The following is a 15,366-nucleotide window of genomic DNA, read 5'->3' as shown; positions in this document are numbered from 1 at the left end:
GCCCCCTCCCGCCCGCGCTCCCGGCTTCCTTTCTCCGGGAGGCGCGGTCGGCGGGGCCGGGCTGCGGGGCGGGGGTGCGGGCTGTCCCTCCCCGGGTGGGCAGGGCTTGCGCCGCTTCCTGCAGGAGCGGCGGAGAGCCGCGTAGGGGGCGGAGAGAGCGAGCGGCGGCGGGGCGGCGCGGGGCGGCGCGGGGCGGAGGGCGCCCGAGGGCGAGCGGGCAGGCGGGCGCCGCGGGTTCCGGGCCGGCCCCAGGCGCTGACGGTTGGCCGGGCGCGCGGAGCCTAGCCGGGGCCTTGCCGGAGCCGGGCCGGGCAGCAGGGGCCGCCCGCCGCCGCCGCCCGGGCCCGCCGCCCGCGCCCCCCACGCTGGCCCAGAGGGCTGCGGCCGCTTCGCCGCTGAGGATGTCCCGGAAGGGGCCGCGAGCGGAGGTGTGTGCGGACTGCAGCGCCCCGGGTAAGCGGGGCCGGGGGCGGGACCACGCACCGAGGCTGCCGCCGGGCAGGCTCCGGGCCTGGCGTTAGCGTCGTGCGGGGCCGGAGGGCGGGGCGGGGTGCTGCGGCCTCCGGCCTCGGCTCCCACCGAGGCCACTGCGGAGCCGCGTCCTTGGCGGGAGGGCCGGCCTGGGGGTCCCGGTCCCCTGGCGTCCGTGGAGAAGCGAGGAAGGACATTCCCGGCGCCTCCTCCCACCCCTCGCTCTGAGGGAGGCGAGCAGCTAGTCCTCCCACCCCCCTCCATCTCGGTATCCAAACGGAAGCGCCAGCCTGGGGTGGCAGGATGGCTGTGGCAGAGGCCGGGAGGGTTTTGGGGGGGGGAGGCCAGTGGGGTTTTGTGTCATCTCTGTGCCACCTCCGCGTCTTGCACCTGCTGCTCGCATGGTCTGTGCGCCCGCCGGAGTGGCGGAGGGCAAGGGGCAGATGCGCCGGGGGCCTGGATACTGTTTCCTCAGGAGCAGGTGAAGGGATAGCTACTCCTGGGATGCCCTGCCCCTGGTTCCCAAGGCTGGAGCTCCTTGCAGGGCCTCCTGGAGACTGGGAACAGCTAAACTCGGCTTTTCCTGCTCTCCAGTGAGGCCTGCTTGGGAAGGCGGGCCTGGTACTGTCCCTCCTGGGCCCGGACCCCTCTCCTCCCTGTGTCCTAGCCCAGTCTGGGCAGGATCAGGTAGGGGGCAGGGGCAGGGGGTGCCTAGCTTCCCTGGATGGGGCTGACTTCCTGGCCTGCCTCCTGGCAGTATTTACTCTGGCGTTTTCCTTCCTAGCGGAGTCAGGTTTGGCCGGTGTGAACCCCCCTGGCCTGCTGAGGAAGTGAGGAGCAGTGACCTCAGAGGTGGCTCTTATGATGTGGGAGGACACTGCCTGTGAGGGGGCTCTTAGCAGCTGGCTTGGGGAAGGAAGCTCTGACCCTTGTCTGTGCCCTCTTTAGAAAATGGGTGCTCTCTCTAGGAGACCCCTGGGCAGACTCAGGGCAGGGGTCTGTGAACCCCCGGGGGAAAGTGGGCACAATTAAGTGTGAGGGTGTTGAGTGCCATTTCATGGGCCCGTGACATTCAGCCATCCCTCGGACAGGCCCAGGATCCCAACAGGTTCATCCTCACAGATGTTCCGCTGGCTCCAAGCTAGTGTGTTTGGGAATGGTGCATGCCCAGCAGAAGCATGGGCACAGGGTGCTTTGTAGGTGGTTATGACATGGCCATGCCATGGTCTGAAGGGCCCTGAAGGAGCTGGGGGAGGGGGTGCCCTTGCCCCTTATTAGCTGGTAGACCTGTGTTGTCTTTCCCCAGCCACTGGCTGACCTGCATTGTCTTCTGTCTGTCCCAGGCTGTTCTGCACCTCTGCTGGGTGGGCATAGACTGGGTGGAGAGCCAGGGTGGGAGGCAGCAAACAGGGCTGTGGGGTCTTAGTGGACACCCTTGTCAGGGGAGCTTGGATTTGGGTGTTGCCTTTGTTTCCAGTCTCCTCTGGGCCTCAGTTTCCTCAATCGTGAGGCAAAGAAGTTGGCCTAGAAATGGTTTTTGAGGGCCCTCCTTCCTTCTCCAAGTCTATGGTCCCGATACTGGGTGGAGGGATTTCGGGCAGCTGTGCCTTCTCTGTTGCACTCAAGCGCGGGCCGAGGCCTCCAGGTGCCCAGTGGGCGAGGGGTGGGGCGGTGCCTGTCTGATGTGTTGGAGTGCCCAGCTTCTATCCCCAAGCCCTTGTCCCACACGGAGATTCATGCCCTGGGTACCTTCTTTTCCCCTGATCCAGTGTACAGGTCAGGAAGAGGCAGGTGGTGAGACAGAAGACGGTGAGGTGGGCAGAGTGTTGACAAAGTCTTACTTGTCACTCCATCCTAGCACCTAGTGTGGTTTCTAGCATATAGCAGGTGCTTCCCAAGAATTTGAAGGCTTGTCAGGACCCCAGCTGGTGGCTTGGGGCTTCCCCATCCCCCACCTGTAACATTGGCCCTGGCCAAGGAGGGCTATTCCCAGTCTGGGTGCTGACCAGCCCAGGTAAGAGGGTGAGGATACCGGTATGCAGTCGAGACCAGAACCACCTTGGTAGGAATGGCTTTCTTGTGTTTGTTTAATTTTGGGGCATCTTGGAGGTGAAAAGTGAGGTACAGCCTAAGGGTCCAGTCCTCCCACCGCTCCCAGGCCTGGGCACGCCAGGTACAAGTGTGAGTATGTGGTGAGGCAGTTGGCCATGGCATGGCTGCTGTGCCACCTTGTCAGGTGCCATCTGTGTCCCTGCCTGCCCTTGGGAGTGCAAGAGAGGGGCAGGGATCCAGGATCCCTTCCCTTCTGCCCACCCTGCCACACAGCACAGCCCCCAGCTGCTGGGCCCAGCTCTCCAGGGCCTGCTCCTCATCCCAAAGTCCTTCCAGCTCAACCTTTCCACCTGGTGCCAGTCCCAGGCACAGGGGTGAAGGCCTCAGGAGGCCCCTGTACGAGCACGCGGGTGGGCCAGGCTGGCTGCCAGCTGGGGACATGTTACAGGACAGCTTGTGGGTTCATTTGTCTCTTCATAACACAGATCGAGGGGTGGGGTGAATGGGGGGCTTTTCTTCCTTTTTTATCGAGGTGTACCATGTATGGTAAAGGGCCTTAAGCATTCAGCCCGAGGAACCTGTACCTGCCTTTAGACCTGGGTAATTGGCACTCCCATCAAGACAAGGTGCATTTCCAGCTCCCCAGTTCCTTGTGCCCCCTCCCAGGCAATGCCCCCCAAAGGTAGCCACCTTTCTGACCTATATCCCCATAAGGTCTTTCGAGATGGTGGGCTTTGCCCTCTTGTCCAGTGAGGAGCTCTGACCCAGGAGAGAAAACGTGAGGGAGGCCTGGGGCTGGCCTTTAAGTGTGGCTCTCCCAGGCCCAGAGGCCACGCATGACTTTTTCTCTGAGACTGGAGGGCAAGGGTGGATGGGGTGGCACAGATTCCCCTCCGTGGAGGCCTCTAGGGGACCAGCACTGGTTACCGTCATCCCAGACTCTCTCCTGCCACTTGCCCTCACCCTGACTGCAGAAGCAGAAGCCCAGAGAGAGGGTTGACAGGATACTGAGGGGCCCACCACGTCCCCGAGCCCCTACGTTTCCTATCCCTTCTGCTCTGAGTTTGGTCCAAGATGCATCTTGGGGGGCAGGGTCCCTTAATGTTAAAGCACAAGAACTGTGACACTTTCAAAAAATCCTCCTGCCCCCTCTGTTTAGGAACTGGCCTGGGTAGGGCTTGGGGACTCCGGCTTGGGGGCTCCAGCTTGGGGCTTGGGGGTCCCACTTGGGCACAGGGAGTAGGTAGTGGGCTCAGGGTGGGTTTCCCGTGTGTGTCATCCAGAACTGAGCGAACACCGGCATGGCTCTGACCAGGACAGTGTCCCCTGCCCACCCTATTTCTGGCCATAATCCCCTACTGTGGCTTCCAGAGGCGAAGGCACGTCCCTCCCCCGGACTGGGACAGGGTGCCGAGCAGAGCTTCGAACCACTGTCCCTCGATCCTGGGTCTTGATCACAGCCACATCCAGGGGCTCACCAAGCCTGAGCCGCCCTCGCTGTGGGCTCCCAGGCCACGGGGCCTGGATATCTGAGCGACTTTTCCAGGCCTGGCTTCTCTGGTGGGGCCCCGGACCTGGGGTGGAGGCCTCGGGGTGGCCCGCGTATGATCCCGGCCTGGGCGGCAACCCACTGACAGGAAACCCTACCATTTCAACAAGAGGAATTTGGGCTGCGTCATTCCCGGCTTCCTGCCCGGGCGCAGGAGGTGGCTGGCGCGCAGACCCCTGACCCAGTGGGGTTTGAGGGTGGGGGGAGGGAGCTTCCCATGCCTGGGGCTACTCGCCGTTTGAGGGAAAGAGTGTTCTGTGGCCCCCTCTCTTGGCATAGATGGTGGGCCCCTTCCTCCTGGGCCCCTGGAATCTGCCCGCCCCCAGAAGGTATACAGCAGTCACCTGGTGCAACCCTCCGCTGCCCCCACCTCAGCCCTGCCCTTTTGGGGACATTCTCCAGCCACCGTCATTGCAGTCCATCCTGTTCCCAAATCCTTTCTCAGCTCCACCTGACGTTGCCCCATTTTGGTGGGGGGGGGGCTCCCCAAAGAGCTGAACCCTCTCTTTTACTTCCTGTTTCCAGGCCTGATGGGAGGGGTGCTCGCCGTGGGCAGAGCTGAGGTGGGCCCCTGCCTCAGTCTCCTCACGGTTCTCCCGGGAGCTTGGATGGAAGTCCTTGGCGGGGAGAGTTCAAGAAGCACCTTCTGGTTGGGAGAGGCTCTCATCACCCCAAACCTGTCCTCCCTTATGGGGGCTCTCTCCTGGATTCCCTGAGTGGCCACGGCTAGGGCAGAGAGCCAGCCCGCTCCCTCCAACCCCAAGGCCAGGGCTTCCTGAGACGGGCAGGGTGTGCAGAGCAGAGTGTCCTGGGAGAGGCTCCCAGCCCCCATTCCCCTCCGCACACAATGGCTGCTTTCTCCCCCATGACCTTTCCTCAGCCTCAGTTGTGTGCAGCTGTCTCCTCCCCCTCTCCCAAAGGGCCTGGGACGGGTGGCATCTCCCCTACTCTTGAGAGGGACATTGGGAGCTCCCACCCAGTCCTGGCTCCCCTTGTTTCCAAAGTTTACTTTTCCCCAAGGGGCGGAGAGTAGCTCCCAGGGCTTTCATCCATCTGGGCTGCCCCCTTCCCTGGGCAACTGTATCCCAGTAACCCCACTCATTGGCTGTGTGACCTTGAACAAGCCACCTAACTTCTCTGAGCCACCGTTTCCTCATCTGTAAAGCAGGGATAGCATAGCTTACCTTGCTTGGCGGTCACATAAAGTGGGTGCTCAACAAATGTTAGTTCCTTTCCTCTCCCCATTCTCTTAAGTGGGGCTCTGACTCACCTCCTCGGTGATGGTGGCAGAGGCTCGGCCATGGAGGGGCCCTCTCGTGTGCCAGGACAAGGGCAAACAGGAGCCCGTGGGGGGTGAGGAAGAGACATGGCACCAACCCAACCATGGGAGAAGGGACGCATCGCATCGGGGACCACTGGCTCGACATGCTCTAGGGGATTCCTATTCCCTGCAGGAAGGGCTGGGGCCATGGCCGTCTTCCCCGGGGAAGGGCCATGGGGCTGGTAGTGGTGGTGACAAGGCAGAAAGCTGGGTCTGCTGAGCAGGCCTGGGGACTGCACCTCACTAGTAGCCTGGGCCTTTGGACGGCTCCCATCTCCCAGGCGCCAGGGCCCGGATGGGTGGATGCCTGCGACGTGCTCTGCATAGCACAGCCCCAGAGCAGATGCTCAGGAGGCTGAAGTCTGCCCGTTGTCTGGCTGTGACTGACCCTTGCCCCCACGCCCGCAGACCCCGGCTGGGCCTCCATCAGCAGGGGTGTGCTGGTGTGCGACGAGTGCTGCAGTGTGCACCGGAGCCTGGGACGCCACATCTCCATCGTCAAGCACCTTCGCCACAGCGCCTGGCCCCCCACGCTTCTGCAGGTAGAGGCTGGGCTGGGGCGCTCTTCCCTCCCCGCCTCCCCCTGACCACTCCCCCTCACCCACCCAGAATCTGCAGCTCCCAGGGCAATACCTGCCTGGGCAGAGCCTAACCCTGGCCCCTTCCACCTGTCCGCTTCCCGCATACAGAGAGGAGGCTTCCAGAACTGGAGTCATACTGACCAAGGCTCTGCCACTTACTAGCTGGCCATGTAACATTGAGCAGGTTGCGTCACCTCCCTGAGCCTTGGCCTGCTCACCAGTGGGCTTGGAGTGCCCGGAGGACCTGTGGCCTCTAGTGGCTGGGACTGGATTGAGTTGTGATGGTGCCAGGCACCCAGTAGGCCCCCATGGTGGCGTTGCCAGGCTGCAGGAGGCACTCAGGAGGTGTTTCCCCCAGTACCCAGCATGCAGAGGGCCCTCTACCACTTGGTATCTCTTCCCCGCAGATGGTGCATACACTCGCAAGCAATGGGGCCAACTCCATCTGGGAGCACTCCCTTCTGGACCCCGCACAAGTGCAAAGCGGCCGGCGCAAAGCCAATCCCCAAGACAAAGTCCAGTGAGTGGGGTGAGGGGTGGTGGGCAGGGGCTGCAAGGTCTGGTGCATGGGCCCGGGAGGTGATCGGGTGACTGGCCTTTCCTTGTTTTCCCCCATGTGCCCCATGCAGCCCCATCAAGTCTGAGTTCATCAGGGCCAAGTACCAGATGCTGGCGTTTGTGCACAAGCTTCCCTGCCGGGACGATGACGGGGTCACTGCCAAAGACCTCAGCAAGGTTTGAGGGGCCCCATGTCAGGACGAGTGGGCATCACCTCTTCTTCCCGCCAATAGTGGTAACCCTTGGTTACCCCTGAGCCCTGCACTGCAAAGGCTGCCAGGTCGGGGGAGAACAGTGGGCACGGGGGAGACAGGACTCCTTGATCGAGCTGTGTGTGGCCACAGCCGCTCAGCTCCCAAGTGGACACACGAGGCCCTGGTTCTGCCACTCAGAAGCTTTGAAAACTTGGGGCAGTTGCTTGGCCTTTCAGGGCCTCAGTTTCCCTATCTGTAAAATAGGAAGGAGATAAGAGCATCTACCTCATAGGTAACATCTGTTCCAGGTAGAGCACCTGGCAGAAGGTAGGTGGTGACTGGTGGCAGCTATTTCTAACTAGCATTGGCTCCTAGTGGGAAGCCCTCTGTCCTCTCTGACTCAGCCTGAATCTGGCTGGCCCCTTGGAGCTGGCAGGAGCCCCAGGAGCTGCCTGGGCTGGGTGCAGCATAGGCAGGGCCCCCTCGCGCACACATGGATTTGCTGCATGCTCTGCTCCTTGCAGCAACTGCACTCAAGTGTGCGGACAGGCAACTTGGAGACGTGTCTGCGCCTGCTGTCCCTGGGTGCCCAGGCCAACTTCTTCCACCCAGAGAAGGGCACCACACCTCTGCATGTGGCCGCCAAGGCAGGGCAGACCCTGCAGGCTGAGCTGCTTGTAGTGTATGGAGCTGACCCCGGATCCCCCGATGTTAATGGCCGGACACCCATTGACTATGCCAGGTGAGGGTCAGCTGAGGGGTGAGGGTGGGTGGGTGTGGGCAGTGGGCTGCCACTGCAGGGCTGAGCCATGCCCCCTCCCACAGGCAGGCGGGGCACCATGAGCTGGCCGAAAGGCTAGTGGAGTGCCAGTATGAGCTCACTGACCGTTTGGCCTTCTACCTCTGCGGACGCAAGCCGGGTGAGCAGAGTGTGGGGCAGGCCTGGCTGGGGCAGGTTGGTGGGACCCAGGCACACCCCAGCAGCAGGTGCCATGGTGACAAAGCTGGCTGGGGAACAGTGTTGCTAGGCAACTGGCTCCTGTGAAATTGCTGCAGGCTCTGGGCTGCAGCACGGTCGGGGTAGGGAGTGGAGGTGGGCATAACTCCCAGCCACCAGGGCTCTTGGGGGTGGCCTGCCCCCTTCCCTCCCTCCTGACACTTCTGGGTGCCAAGCCCTGCTCACGGCAGTGAGGGGGGCTCCCAGCTGCTAAGGCCACCCAGCACCAGTGACTTGGCATTTTTATTTTTGCTCAGATCACAAGAATGGGCATTACATCATCCCACAGATGGCTGACAGGTGAGTGCCCACCTGATGCCCCTTTCCAGAGGCTCCCAGAAGCTGTTGGATGTGACGCTGGGGGCCTCACCCCAGAACCCCAACTCCTCTCCCGCTTCCCCAGGCTGCAGGGCCTGGGGCACTCCCACCCCCCAGGGCCTGGAGGGAGGACAGGCCTTTCACAGCCCAGTCTTCACTCCCTAATGCTTGGCCCCAAGGCAAGTAAGAAATGTCAGCTGGGCACGCGGAGGCCTGCATGACCTGAGCCCAGTGCCTGCCAAGTACATGGAGGGCTTGTGTGCAAGCAGAGCCCCTGGGCTAGTGGGCATTGGGCACTGGGTTCTGCTCCCGGTGGCTCAGACCCCACAGTAAAGCCTTTGGATAAGCTTCTTTTCTTTGAAAAGATGGGTGGGCTCGAGGGATTCAACCCCTTTGGGACTTGTAGCCGGTTCTTCTGGTGTGCTCAGGTTTGGGTGGGGCCCGTGCAGGGTTGTGTTCCTGCCTCTGCTCCAGGAGGCGCAGGCGCCCAGGCGGGCGGACCCCCGAGCCCCACACCCGGCTCACAGGATGGGCGCACGCGCCCCCTGGTGGCCGCCTCTGAGGGCGGCGGCTTCAGGCCAGAGGTGGTACCCGCGGGCCTGGAGAGGGGAGCCCGCCCTCCCCAGGGCCCTGTGTGGGCACTTGGGGGTGGTCAGGCCTGGGAACCTAGGATCTATAAATCCTCTGTTCGGAGACCCCCAAGGCTTCTCCCTACCCCGCTTGGTCTAGTTCTGCCTGGTGTATGTGTGTGTGAACACACATGGCGTGCATTCAGTGACATGTCAACTGAGCACCTGCACGGTGCCAGCTGCTGTGCTAGGCACGGGGGACACAGAGATGACACACACTGATGTGAGGAGCTCACAGTCTAGAGGAGGCGGTGGCATAGTCAGGGGACAGTTACCACCCAGTGTGGGGAGTGTGGCAAGAGGCAGAGGCCCAGGGGTTAGAAAGGCTGTACCAGGGAGTGCAGATGGCCCATGAGAGCTTAATGTGAGAGGCAGGGAACCCCATGAGCAAGACTGGAATGGAGACAGGTGAGAGCATGGCTTGGTCGGGGGGCTTTGGTGAGTGCTACAGCTTTGTTCTGAGGGCAGAGGGGGTGCCGAGCATGGATGTGTGGACTCAGCTCAGCTACTTTCTGGCTGTGTGACTTCAGGCAGGCTTCTTAACCTCTCTGAGCTTTGATTACCTCACCTGTGGTATAGGGATGACAGTATCTATTTTTCAGGGCTGTTGGGAGAGTTAAGTAAGAGAATGCATGCAAATCACTCAGCATGTGTTGTTTTTCAAGTGAGCTTTTTGTTGAGGCACCGATGTGTTTCAAGATGAGACGGCAGCCAAATCTTTTGGTTCAGAAAGATCAGCCTGGCTGCTGGGCAGCGAAAGGATTGTAGGAGCAAGACTGGAAGTAGGAAGACGGGTTAAGAAACTGTTGTAAAAGCCCAGGCCAGAGGGAATGATGGCAGAACGTGGGGCGTGGATGTGAAGGTGAAGGGGCATCAGGTGACGCCCAGTAGCCGAGGTTGGTGCTAGGTGAATGGTGGTGCCACCAGCTGAGCGAAGGTGAGCAGGAGGATGCGTTGTGTTTTGTACACCCTGGGTCAGGAGTGTGGATGGAGATGGAGCTGCATCGATGTGGGAAAGGGGGGCTGCCCTGCCCATGGGTAACCGCTCCCTTTGTCCTGTTCTCTCTCTGCCTTCCTCTGGACTTAGATCTCGGCAAAAGTGCATGTCTCAGAGGTACATGTGCCTGCCAGGGGTGCAGGTTTTGGAGGCTGGGTGGGGTGGGGTGCGGCATCTGGGCTGTTGTCTCCCTGGGATCCTGCATGTTTGGGAAGTCACTGCCAAGGCCCAGCCTCCTCTCGGGTCTGGCCTCTCCCCTCCGCCCCATGCCCATCTCCCTCCTTCCCCCACAGCCTAGACCTGTCCGAGCTGGCCAAAGCTGCCAAGAAGAAGCTGCAGGCGGTGAGTCTGCTCAGACAGGCCCCTCCTCCTTGGGGCCACCCCCACATCTGTCACTCCACCTTCTGCCTTTGCTCCCCCTTCCTCATGGCCTCTGACCTGATGCCTTTCCCAAATCTTAGACCTTGTCCACCTCCCACCCCCTTATTCTAGCCTTACCAGTTTCCTGATCTCAGCCTCCCCACCTCCCTGTGTCTGCCCCTGGCTCTGCCTCCCAGGGGTTGGGAATTAACGGGTCTGGCTTCCTTTCTGTCCTCTCCCACCTTGGAGACTGTGGGGACTGGATAGCACAAGGGACGTGAGCCACTCTCCATGTCTTACTCCATCCTCGTGAGCTGGCCTTGCCAGCCTGGGGCGCCCGTCTACCTGACAAGGCCCCCATGCCCCTTTCCATCTCCAGCTCAGCAACCGGCTTTTTGAGGAACTCGCCATGGACGTGTATGATGAGGTGGATCGAAGAGAGAACGATGCGGGTGAGCCAGGAGGCATCGGAAGCCCTGGAGGCAGGGCGGACAAGAGTGGCTGCTCTGTTGGGGAAGGGCTGGGACCTGGTGTGGGTCTCTGGTCTTGTTACTGGGACTAAGAAGGGGTGTGTGGGTTTGGGGCTGCCCAGCTGGCTGGTAGACAAGCCCCTGCCAGCTGTGAGCCCACCTGGACAGCTGCCCCGGCTGGACAGTGCGCTGCGCTGCAGGCAGCTGCCCACCACCCCCACCCCCAGGACTGTGGCCCATCCCCGCTCTGGCCACCCTCCCACTTTGGCTCTCTTCCCAGTCCTGCTCCGCCCCCCTCACATCACTCCTTAGTGGCCACAGCCAGACTCCAGCCCAAACTCTGGGTCGGAAGAGGCAGGAGGGAGTTGCCTTGCTCTGTCCATCAGTCCCCCAGCCTGCCTTGCCCAGCCTAGCTTCACGTGTTTGAAGACCACCTGTCTTGAACACCAGCGTTCGGTGGGCACGGGGAGGGGCTGGGAAGACCCCCCCCCACCTCCGCCCTGTGGGCCGGCCCCCGCGGACGGTCTTCTCCCCGCCCCTCTCCCGCAGTGTGGCTGGCTACCCAGAACCACAGCACGCTGGTGACAGAGCGCAGCGCCGTGCCCTTCCTGCCTGTTAACCCCGAATACTCGGCCACACGGAATCAGGTGAGGGGCTGGGTGTGGGGCCCGGGGGTGTCCCCGTCCTGTGAGCCCAGGCCTTCCTTGGCCCAGCTCTTCTCCGCCCTTTGCTGAGGCCTCCCCAAGGCCCGGCTGGCCCTGGGATTTGGGAACAGGGAAGAGGCTTTTCTCTGAGCACTTGGGGAGAAGCCTCTTCCCTAGAGCTTCCCTTGCCACCCGGAGTCTGCGTCACCCCCACTTCCGGCCCCAGGACCGGCCTCAGCAGTGGCCAGGAGACACTGAGGCTTTTTAGCTTTGCTAAAAAAAAAGCGGGCTTGCTGCTCTGCTGTTTTGTCCTCATCCCTGGGTGGTGGCCGTAAGGGCCCCCCGTATCCGACCTGGCCCACCCGCCCGGCAGGGGCGGCAGAAGTTGGCCCGCTTTAACGCTCGGGAGTTTGCCACCTTGATCATCGACATCCTCAGCGAGGCCAAGCGGCGGCAGCAGGGCAAGAGCCCGAGCAGCCCCACAGGTGGGCAGGGCCAGGAGGGGCAGGTGGTGGTCTGGGCTGGGTTCCCTCGGCGGGGGAGAGGGTGGCGCCATGGGGTATGTGTACGGGGCCGGGTGAGCCCTGAGGGAAAGGCCCATGTCCTCAGACAACCTCGAGCTGTCCACACGGAGCCAGAGCGACCTCGACGACCAGCACGACTATGACAGCGTGGCCTCCGACGAGGACACGGACCAGGAGCCCCTGCGCAGTGCCGGCACCACGCGCAACAACCGTGCCCGGGTCTGAGTGCCACCCCTCCCCAGCCCCCACTGCGCATCCCCACGCGCTCCCACCCTGCCTCTGTCACAGCCCAGCGCTCTCTTCTGGAACCCCAAGAGGGCTGGGCCCGGCCCCGACGGCAGCCCCTGGTGGCCGACCGGCTTGTGTCTTGCTCTGCAGAGCATGGACTCTTCGGACCTGTCCGACGGGGCCGTGACGCTGCAGGAGTACCTGGAGCTGAAGAAGGCCCTGGCGACCTCCGAGGCAAAGGTGCAGCAGCTCATGAAAGTCAACAGTAGCTTGAGTGATGAGCTGCGGAGGCTGCAGAGGGAGGTGAGGGCTGTGGCCTCAGTGGAAGTCGGGGGGGGGGCGCTCGTGGGGCCTCCCGAGAAAGGGGCACCCTCTCCCGGAGGTGGGGAGCCTGCCTGGCCAGCACCCCTGACCCCACCACTGCGGGGGCTCACAGATCCACAAGCTACAGGCAGAGAACCTGCAGATCCGGCAGCAGTCGGGGCCTGCACCCTCGCCCCCACTGCCCAGTGAGCGGGCAGAGCAAGCGGCCATGGCGCCTGGCGGGAGTGCCCACCGTAGGGACCGCCAGGCCTTCTCCATGTACGAGCCAGGCTCGGCCCTGAAGCCCTTTGTGGGCCCACCTGGCGACGAGCTCAGCACACGGCTCCAGCCTTTCCACGGCACCGTGAGTTGCCCATAGGTCTCCGGGGGTGGGGGAAACAGGCTTTAAGTCACTGCAGGGCCCGCTGTGACACCCCACTTTCTAACACCCTAGGAGCTGGAGGATGATGCCATCTATTCGGTGCATGCCCCTACCGGCCTCTACCGGGTAAGCAGGGCCCGGGGATCGGGGAGGCATTTCATTCCCTGCTCTCGCCAAGGGGCGTGGGGTGGTAGGGAGGAGAGGCCGACTCCAGTCCTGTCATGTTTTCAGATCCGGAAGGGGGTGTCTGCCTCAGCTGTGCCCTTCCCCCCCTCCTCCCCACTGCTGTCCTGCCCCCAGGAAGGAAGCCGCCACACAGTAATGTTTCCAGGCCCGGAACTGGAGGGATGGGCTGGACTGCAATGCAGGGGCTGGGAGGGAAGGGGAGGGTGAGGCAGGGTCTGTCTGGGTCCAGGACTGTGTACCCCACCTGCCGCCCCTCCCACTATACCCTCCAGAGCAAGCTTTCCCGCCATGGCAGTGGTGCTGACAGCGACTATGAGAACACACAGAGTGGGGACCCACTGCTCGGGTGAGGCACCCTGGGTTCTCAGCAGACCCCAGCCCTGCCCACACCCCAAGGGTGGGAGGTTGAGAGGGCCCCAGAGTGTCCATGAGGGCACAGACAGGTAGTTCCATGGCTGGAAAGTCTCTCTCCAATCCTGGGCCTTAGGCTGGAAGGGAAGAAGTTTCTAGAGCTGGGCAAGGAGGAGGACTTCCACCCTGAGTTAGAAACCCTGGACGGGGACCTAGATCCTGGGCTTCCCAGCACCGAGGACGTCATCCTGAAGACGGAGCAGGTCACCAAGAACATCCAGGAATTGTTGCGGGCTGCCCAGGAATTCAAACATGACAGGTACGGGGGCTTCTAGTGGCTTCTGGGGAGTTGCAGAGGGTAGCAGAGGGGTCCCATCATTTATGTGTGCCCTCCCCCCACAGCTTTGTGCCCTGCTCAGAGAAGATCCATCTGGCTGTGACTGAGATGGCCTCGCTCTTCCCAAAGGTACAGGGGCAGAGAGGAGCAGGAGTGGGAGGCCCTCGCGGTGGGGCAGGCAGAGAGAATCTGACTGCACACGGACACCCTGCGCCAGGGTCATGGTGGCTGGTGTGATGATGTCTAAGGCTCAGCCTCTCCTCCCCTCCCTGCAGAGGCCAGCCCTGGAGCCCGTGCGCAGCTCACTGCGGCTGCTCAACGCCAGCGCCTACCGGCTGCAGAGTGAGTGCCGGAAGACCGTGCCCCCAGAGCCCGGCGCCCCTGTGGACTTCCAGCTGCTGACACAGCAGGTGATCCAGTGCGCCTATGACATCGCCAAGGCTGCCAAGCAGCTGGTCACCATCACCACCCGCGAGAAGAAGCAGTGACCACTCTCCCTACACCCTCACCCACACCCTAGGACCTCACTGGCCATGGGAGCTGGGCCACTCCAGACACTAATTCCTACCCTAGCAGAGCCACTGGCACAAGTGCCCTTAGTGCTGCCGCTCTCCCCTGGCAGCCAGGTGCCCTGGTGCCCACCCCCCCCCAAGCCCCTAGGATGGGGAGGTGGGGTGGCAGGAGCTTCTGTCCCCCACATTCCATGCACCTCCCCCTGTACATAGCATCCCCTTCCCTTCAACTGTTCAGGGGCCTGCAAGGCATCACTCCCAGCCCCTTGCCCTCCAGGGCACTCAGCAAAGGATCGGGGTGGGGCACTCCACACGGGGCATTTCTCCCTACATGCACCCCACCCCCACGAGCCAATTCAGCCCTACTGGGGGCTGAGCGGGGGCATCCCCCTCCTTTGTACATAATCTTTGTGGATGTCCCTGCCCTGTAGCCACCAGCCCCCCCTGCTGCTCTCTTTCTTTAATGCCAAACGGCCCCTGCCTAGGGCACAGATGCCAACCTGTGTGCTGGGGTCCCCAGCAGCAAACACTGGAAAACCTTTTTTTGTTGTTCTCTTCTCTCTTCCATCCCTTAATTTTAACTTTGTGGTAACTGAGTGTCCCTGTGTGCCTGCGTGTGTGTGCACGGGGCGGCAGTGCCGTTCCGGAGGCCTGGTCCATCTGGATTTTGGTGAGGGGTGAGGGGACTATGTTGGGGGCCAGCCTCCCTCTCCACCACCCAGGGGCCCAGGACTGCTGAGGTACCCAGCTGCAGTCCTCCTGGCTGCCTCCCTTCATCTCCACCGCCTCAGACCCTTCCTCTGTGAACTTAAAGCAGAAACCACTTCCCTCCATCTCTTGTCCCCCTCCTTTGTGGAAGGGGACTGTGTGCTGGCTGGGGCAGAGACCTGAGCCTGGGGCTGGCTCCCCGGGGTCCCTGACTCAGCAGGTGGATGTGGAGCTGAGGGTCCTGTTCTCCATCTCCCCTGAGAGGCCAGCACCCACCATCAGGACCTGTGGCACTGTTAGGGCCCTGCCCCCTGGAGCCTAGCAGTCTGGGCTGCAGCCTGGGAAGGCTGGTGGGCAGCACATACCAGCTCTCCTTCCCGCCCTGCCTCCTCCCCAGGGGGCCAGGCCAGTCTGTGTGGTGGTGAGTGGGCTGACTGTCCAGACGTGTATCAAAAATAAATAAGTGACCATGGTGCTCTCTGATGCTTAGGGACGTGGAGGGGTGGAGTGGGGGGGCAGCAGACCTGAAAGTGACAGCACTTGGCAAAAGTACAAAAAGCAAAGGAAGCTGTGGGTGCTCAGGAAGCCCTGTGTTGGAGGAATGCTTGTCTTTTAGAAGACGAGCTTGGGAGACAGGGTTTTGGTAGCTAACCCCCGCCCTGCTGCCTGGTGGACAGGGGTTCCGTCACACTCC

At 62.3% G+C, this 15,366-nt stretch overlaps 1 protein-coding gene across 2 annotated transcripts; it reads left to right on the top strand.

The window, feature by feature from the left end:
• The first annotated feature begins 150 nt into the window (after positions 1-150).
• Positions 151-15,147, top strand: GIT1 (GIT ArfGAP 1). Of its 2 annotated transcripts, XM_037808626.1 has the most exons (21): positions 151-453; positions 5,802-5,935; positions 6,382-6,494; positions 6,604-6,709; positions 7,251-7,468; positions 7,552-7,646; positions 7,981-8,023; positions 9,758-9,784; positions 9,961-10,009; positions 10,407-10,479; positions 11,047-11,144; positions 11,515-11,626; positions 11,751-11,884; positions 12,044-12,196; positions 12,330-12,560; positions 12,651-12,704; positions 12,810-12,896; positions 13,037-13,110; positions 13,252-13,434; positions 13,518-13,581; positions 13,728-15,147. In XM_037808626.1, the coding sequence occupies exons 1-21, from the start codon at positions 402-404 to the stop codon at positions 13,938-13,940; spliced, it is 2,313 nt and encodes a 770-aa protein (XP_037664554.1). In that variant the 5' UTR covers positions 151-401; the 3' UTR covers positions 13,941-15,147. The 2 variants fall into 2 exon arrangements, with proteins under 2 accessions (XP_037664554.1, XP_037664553.1); XM_037808625.1 differs by lacking the exon at positions 9,758-9,784 and having other exon boundaries at positions 255-453.
• Positions 15,148-15,366: the final 219 nt, after the last annotated feature.

The sequence above is a fragment of the Choloepus didactylus genome, chromosome 18 (assembly GCF_015220235.1).
Source record: "Choloepus didactylus isolate mChoDid1 chromosome 18, mChoDid1.pri, whole genome shotgun sequence".
Taxonomy (NCBI): Eukaryota; Metazoa; Chordata; class Mammalia; order Pilosa; family Megalonychidae; genus Choloepus; species Choloepus didactylus.
Note: the sequence above shows the minus strand (reverse complement) of the source record. Positions and strands in the feature narration are given on the sequence as shown.

Bases quoted from the DNA above. Each gene is read 5' to 3' on its own strand.
- GIT1 (XM_037808626.1), top strand. From the start codon at position 402: ATGTCCCGGAAGGGGCCGCGAGCGGAGGTGTGTGCGGACTGCAGCGCC. The intron at 10,010-10,406 runs GTGAGTCTGCTC...TTCCATCTCCAG, and splicing joins CCAAGAAGAAGCTGCAGGCG to CTCAGCAACCGGCTTTTTGA. The intron at 12,897-13,036 runs GTAATGTTTCCA...TATACCCTCCAG, and splicing joins AGGAAGGAAGCCGCCACACA to AGCAAGCTTTCCCGCCATGG.